The 7,418-nt window shown below is 41.6% G+C and overlaps 1 protein-coding gene across 1 annotated transcript in view; it reads left to right on the forward strand.

Annotated features, from left to right (window-relative positions):
• Window positions 1-532: 532 nt before the first annotated feature.
• LOC120571418 (phospholipase A2 inhibitor CNF-like) overlaps window positions 533-7,418 on the forward strand; it is a 9,438-nt gene continuing 2,552 nt past the window's right edge. The window contains exons 1-3 of the mRNA XM_039820358.1: window positions 533-642; window positions 4,649-4,759; window positions 5,384-5,530. Of these exons, the coding sequence (XP_039676292.1) occupies window positions 597-642; window positions 4,649-4,759; window positions 5,384-5,530 (304 nt within the window). The 5' untranslated portion in view covers window positions 533-596. The remainder of the gene's footprint in view (window positions 643-4,648; window positions 4,760-5,383; window positions 5,531-7,418) is intronic.

Here is a 7,418-nt window from a genome sequence, read left to right on the forward strand (position 1 = left end):
TATGAAAATTATTCTGATTATGGCTCTTTGTAGTCTGTACTGATATAAAACACACTTACACACACACACACACAGACACACACAGATACACAAACACATATATACATACACACAGACACACACACACAGACACAAACACACACATAGACACACAGACACACACATAAAGAGACACACACACACATACAGATACAGACACAGAGACACACACAGACACACACACACAAACACACACATATACACACACACGGACACACACACACACACAGACCCACACAGACACACAAACATATACACGTACACTCACAGACACACATTATTTTCAACATTTTCAGAAGTCTACTAACTTTCTATGACTTTATACAACAGGTCAAACAGGAACTATTCTTTATTTTAACTGTAGCGACAGAGATCATTTCCATTTTTAAATCAGGGGTCAAAGTCCGGAGGAATGAGCTGCTGCCCCACCCCCCTCCTCCTCGTCACACATCGAGGCGGTATGAAGGAGGTTTGAGGATAAAGACAACGCCTCCTCAGGAGAACTACTTAAAGCTGTAACACATCAAACTGAAACTCAGTTGTATCCCTACGTCAACATGTATCTCCTGGCGCTGATGTTCGGGATTCTGCTTCTACCTGAAGGCAAGTTCTTCTTCTCTTATCTGGGCTCATAATGGTGATTAATTAACTTACAGAGTTACACTGTAACATATTAATTCCGTAGAACAGAAAAAGTTCTGGCGGCTCGTTACCCAAACTTTGCATTGTAATTAAAAACTAAAACTAAAGTTACAACACAGAACATTTTCTTTTTGACCAATTATATACAACTCTGTCAGACAAAACTGATCAATTACTAAACTTCTGAAAACATTGAAAGAAACTTAAAAAATGTAGAAAGAAATTTTCGAAAATGCCCGGAAAAAAAGCTTCAAAATGCATCCATATGAGTAAATAACAAGTGTTGTTATGTTTTTGTCTTTTTTTGACACTTTTTAAATGTGTTCGTCCTTATAATTAAAGGGGTGATAGAATGATTATATAGGGTATTTTACACTGCTCCTTAAGGTCTCCTAATAGGGTATGTAACATTGGTTGGGCTGAAAATTGCCCGAATGATATTTTATTAGGCCCTTAACTACCCTGTGAATATGGCTCTATTTGGGACAAGAGCTTTTCTTCCAAATATGGTATGCTCATTAATATTCCGAATGAGCTACGCGCTGATTGGTTTGAGCAAACCACATAGAAACACATGGGAGACTCTCATATTTCAGACACTGCAAAGTTATACATTGTTTATCGGGCTATTCCATTACAAAATTCACTTCTGAAACTTTTTTATGCGAGAAATCAACTATGTAAAGCTCAGATATGGGCCGCTTTACGAAAATGGATGGCTAATTGCAACTTTTGTCCGACTGTGTGTCGGAGTTCAGCGCCGGTGCTGCCTGTGTTGCTGCCTCGCCGCCCGGCCTGCCTTCCTTCACAGACCCCGGCCTGCTCTGAGGAACTTGGAGCTCCGTCACGACTGGCAGCCCACAGCACTCCATACCCGCGCAAAGTCACCGTCTCTTGGGCTAATGACAACCCAATGCCCCTGCCCTGACAGAGCTCCAGGGCCTGCAGCTCCCCTCTTCCTGCTAGCTAAATGCCCGGTGTATGTGAGTGAGAGCGCGGTCAGCGAGCTTGTTACACCAGCAATCTCTTACCACAGGTTCCAGTTAATCTTTTAATGTGTGTAATTATAATGTGTTGAGTTATTTAAACAAACGATTGGGGAAATAAACGCCGCTTGTCCGCGAGTCCCATTGATAGAGCCTGCGGCTGGATGTAGATTTGTAGCTACAAATCACAGATAGTTAGCTTCATTTTCGGCGTCATTCCGAGTATATTTACAGTCACGCCACGTATACAACATCTAGCTACATGTCTTATAAAGTTAACAACGGTGTCCGATTTCAAATTAATGCATATTTGTGAAGAGTAGGGCTTCCGTTAGCTGCAACTGTCCCTTCAATCCTAGCTACCTGTGTAGCTAGCTACAAATCACAGATAGTTAGCTTCATTTTTGGTCGTAATTCGAGTATATTTACAGCTTGAATTTCGTCACGCCACGTATACGACATCTAGCTAAATATCTCATAAAGCTAACAACGGTGTCCGATTTCAAGTTAATGAATATTTGTAAATTCCCGAGAAATTCTAAGAGGAGGCTAGCTAGCTCTCATTGATAGAGCTACATCCAGCAGCAGGCTCTATCAATGAGACTCGCGGACAAGCGGCGTTTATTTCCCCAATCGTTTGTTTAAATAACTCAACACATTATAATTACACACATTAAAAGATTAACTGGAACCTGTGGTAAAAGAATGCTGGCGTAACAAGCTCGCTGACCGCGCTCTCACTCACATACACCGGGCATTTAGCTAGCAGGAAGAGGGGAGCGGCAGGCCCTGGAGCTCTGTCAGGGCAGCGGTGTTTGGTAGTCATTAGCCCAAGAGATGGTGACTTTGCGCGGGTATGGAGTGCTGTGGGCTGCCAGTCGTGACGCAGCTCCAAGTACCTTACAGCAGGCCGGGGTCTGTGAAGGAAGGCAGGCCAGGCGGCGAGGCAGCTACACAGGCAGCACCAGCGCTGAACTCCGACACACAGTCGGACAAAATTTCCAATTAGTCATCCATTTTCGTAAAGCGGCCCATATTTGAGCTTTACATAGTTGATTTCTCGCATAAAAAAGTTTCAGAAGTGAATTTTGTAATGGAATAGCAGAGATCTGCGTGACCTAGATTCAGAAGACTACCTGATCTCAGGTCAGTTGTGTAGCCTATGTAAATGTTGGGGCGTGACCGTTCTCTTAATACACCCATGGGCTGTGACAAAGGTTCCGGTTTTTGGGAGGTTGACGTCAACTTCCAGCTTTGTTGAGATTCGCCCGTTTTCAGCGGCAGTTTCAAAATATGAGATTTTCATAGTAAAGGGGTGTCAGTGGGACTTTGAGCTTCTATGTATGTCCTATTTACCCACCGAACTGTCGTTATTCAACTATGACAGGGTAAAATCGGTTTTGCATTCTATCACCCCTTTAAAATGCTTTTGTCTTTATAATTATAAATCTTCAAAATCTCGTGAAAAATGTCGATAGAAACTTCACATACGTAGGGTTGGGTACCGTTTGGATTTTTACGATTCCGATGCCGAACCGGTACTTTTAAAACGATTCCGATTCCTAAACCGATTCTTGAAAAAATGAAAAATGACATAAAAGTAAGGCTTTTCTATGGAGTTTATTTTAAATTGAAAATGATTTAAATTGAACAATATATTAACGTTTTAAAGTACTTAAATATGTAATAAGTAAACCTAAGTCACCTAACACACAGCTACAATAATTTTACAAATAACAGTTACACTATTAACAAGTAACAGCAAAATAAATGTTGAGTTGGTATGCCAACCAGCTTCAAACTTTAGCAGTTCTTTTGCAGAAAAATGACCATATTTGCCTTCTCTGGCAAGTTACTACACCTCTCCTGACTTATGGCATGTCCTGCACAGGAGAAAACTCTCTTAGAAGGTGTCCAAGAGGCCTGTACACACCCAGGTAGGAGTCTGAAAGGGCAGACTCCCCCACCACCACCAGGCTACAGGGTCTGGTCCTGAACGATAGACTAGCAGAGCAAGTGTAATATGTTTACTAGCGATCCCGTGCAGTCAGTGAATGGTTAAAATGCTTTTACGTCCGTTTTGGTGAGCCCAGAGGGGAAAAAGGCCATTTTAAATGAAGCCTACATTTACGGTAGCTAACTAACGGTAGACTAAAGAGAAAGTGTGATATTTTTACGTCTGTTTCGGAGTGTGTGCAAAAAGCCATCTATCAGCAGTGATTGTAGAGTGCATGTCCAAGAATAGCGCGGACACGCGCTTCACACCGGGAGTGGGCATGTGCGCCACTCGGCAGAAAAGGGAGAAAGAAAACAAGAGTCTGCCGCTGTCAGGAGCGACAGAGGGAAAGTTATTTCAGTCGGAAACGAAATGAGCAACCGAAATTTGCGTTCTAATCCGGTCCGACTACTACCGTTTGCGTAGGAACCGGTTCCATAGTGGAACCGGGTTTCGGAACCCAGCCCTACACAAATGTCAATAGAAATGTCGAAAATGCCGGAGAAAAAGCTTCAAAATGACAGAAAAAAAATCATAAAACACGATAAAGCTAAAAAGAAAGTAACATCGTGAACTTCTTTAATCTCCCGAACACTTTTTCAATGTTTTTGTCCCTTTTTTAACACTTTTGTGACACTTTTTAAATGTCTTTGAAGTTTTATAATGTTTTTGTCTTTATAATTATAATAAATTTGTCCTGCTACTAGTCGCACAGTGTTGCTAACACATTTGCAAAAAATACATCAAAACGTGTGTAATGATCGGGGATGTTGGGCTATGACTTTTCTAACAGATTCTCCCAGCGGTTTTCACGAAATTCAAAAACAAGTGCACTAAATTTCCCCATAGACTTTAATTGGAAATCGTCAAGAATTCGACTTACAGAGCTCAAATCCCCTCTTTGGGGCCACACCGATCCGCCATACTCTTCAGCGGTTTCAGATTTTACATCAATCAATTTAAACATCTGTGTCTGTTTTCTCAGCCTCCACCCTGAGATGTTACGCGTGTTTCCCGGGAGACACGGGAACGTGCATACAAACAGAATGCCATCAAGGTCAACAGTGTGCTACAACGAGAATTGTTGCATACTCAGGTATTGTTACACTGCTTTCTGCTGGCCAGGCCCGGATCTATAGGCATAGTCCCTCTATATACTACTCTCTACTGTTGTCTCTCTACATACTACTCTCTACTGCTGTCTCTCTACATACTGCATACTACTCTCTACATACTACTCTCTACTGTTGTCTCTCTACATACTACTCTCTACTGCTGTCTCTCTACATACTGCATACTACTCTCTACATTCTACTCTCTACTGTTGTCTCTCTACTGCTGTCTCTCTACATACTGCATACTACTCTCTACATTCTACTCTCTACTGTTGTCTCTCTACTGTTGTCTCTCTACTGCTGTCTCTCTACATACTACTCTCTACTGTTGTCTCTCTACATACTACTCTCTACTGTTGTCTCTCTACATACTACTCTCTACTGCTGTCTCTCTACATACTACTCTCTACTGCTGTCTCTCTACATACTACTATCTACCGTTGTCTCTCTACTCACATTTCGTAGTCATATTTTAATTGCTTGTCTTATCTTTACTTACATGCAACATGGTGTTTGTAAATTGAATGCGTTCAGTTTTTTATTAGATAATGTGTTACATTTTGAGGTTTGATTACATAATGCGTTGTTACACTTTTTTGTTGTAGGTGGTTCAAAATATGATGATAAAAACTTAACAGGATGTGCTATGGCCGAAGACTGTTTCAATGCCTCGGTCAACTTTGGAATCCAGGAAATCAAATTTACCACCATGTGTTGCACCGCTGCGCTCTGCAACAGCCAGCCGGCCCCAGGTTAGGTTACTTGCTTATATTGTCCGTTGGTTTTTAGATATTTTCACTGAAAGCGGTGTATCTGCATGAGCAATAGCTGTTAAAAATCTGAGAACTACTCTCCCTAAAACTTAAACCCTGGACTCTATGTTCTGATGGTTTTTGTGTCGAAGTGGCTGATGGGAACAACAGTCTTTGAAATGTGTCCAGTATTGAGCACTGTAACCGGGCTGCAATGTAACCCTTTAGGATAAATGTTCAGCTTCAGTTAGCGTCCACTAAAAGTTCTGTTTTTCCCGCTGACAGACTCAGATTATTATTCTAAGTGCCTGACAACATTATGGAAAGTATCCCTACAGAGATAGACCTTTAAAACCTCTTTAAGACCTTTCTGTTCAACCAGATACAGCTGTGAAGTTACTAGCGCTAAACCCACCAGACTCCATTTAAAAAGCAATACGTTTAGTGTGTAAAGAGCCAGCATATTTTCTGCTCTTTAACAGAAAGGTCTATTTTTGTAGGGATCATTTCCATAATGTTGTCAGACACTTAGAATAATAATCTGAGCCTGTCAGCGGCAAAATGAGCACTTTTGTGAAGGTAAATAGTTTCAACTTTCAAGTTTATTGTCACATGCATAGCCATACAATTATAACAAGCAGAAAAATGCATTCCTGACTCCACTTCACTGTGTTATCTCATAGCTAATGACATACTTAAATTTATAGAATAAAGTGAAGTTAAAAACATAAATTAATAATAAAAAACTAATAATATACCAACCATATACCCCTACTCATAAATATAATAAAACCTTATACTACTAAAGTGCTCACTAAAGCAGATCAAGGGCTTAAAGTGCAAGGTGCATTGAGCAGTTTTTCATGTTTTGATTCAGGACCCTAATGGCTTGTGGATAAAAACTCCTCCTGAGTCTTTCTGTATTTGCCGTGATGCTCCTGAATCGCTTGCCTGATTTCAGCAACTGAAATAGGCAGCAGCCAGAGTGGGAGATGTCTTTTAAAATCTTGACAGCCCTACTCCAACATCTCTTCTGATAGAGTTCATCCATAGATGGAAGAGTTGAGCCACAGCAACGCTCAGCAGCACGGACCACTCTTTGGAGGGCCTTCCTGTCCTTCTCACAGCTATTGCTATACCACGCTTCCATACTCTCTACAGTGGCAGAGTAAAAAGATCTTAAAATTGCTGTGGAGGCTCCAAACTTCCTCAGCTGCCTTAGATGGTACAAGTGCTGATTAGCTTTCCTGGCTGTAGTCTGGGTGTGAGCAGACCAAGTAAGGTCCTCAGAAATCGTGACACCCAGATATTTAAAACAGCTCAGAAGCTCTACTGGAACCCCATTGATGTTGAGGGGTGTATAGGAGTGCTGACCCCTCCTGAAATCCATTACAAGCTCCTTTGTTTTATTGATGTTGAGTTGGAGGCAGTTAGTCTGGCACCATAATGCCAGACTCTCTACCTAATACAAGCTGGACAATTACGATTAACTTACGTTGTAGCTTGTTTTCTCCGCTGCCAACTGCAGCGATCTCTCTTTAAAGGCCCAGTGTGTAACGTGTTTAGTTGTTCATTATCAAAATCTGTGTTGTCCGTTCACAAACTGGTCCTTTTTTGTGTAGCTTTGAACTGCGTGGTGCGAGAGAGTTGATTGTTGATATATGATCACAACGCTAGATGGCAGAAACTCCCACACATTGGACCTTTAATACTGGACCAATGTCAAAGATCAGTCACTTAAAGCCGTTACACACACCAACCAGACGGCCGACTGTTGGCAGTAAAGCCAGTTGTGACTGATCAGTCTCCCCGAGTTGGTCCAAAAAGTTCCTCAGATCACACCGAAGAGACGAGACCTAATACGTCTCCATAACAGCAGGCGGCGCTA

Source organism: Perca fluviatilis, chromosome 13, assembly GCF_010015445.1.
Source record: "Perca fluviatilis chromosome 13, GENO_Pfluv_1.0, whole genome shotgun sequence".
Classification (NCBI taxonomy): Eukaryota; Metazoa; Chordata; class Actinopteri; order Perciformes; family Percidae; genus Perca; species Perca fluviatilis.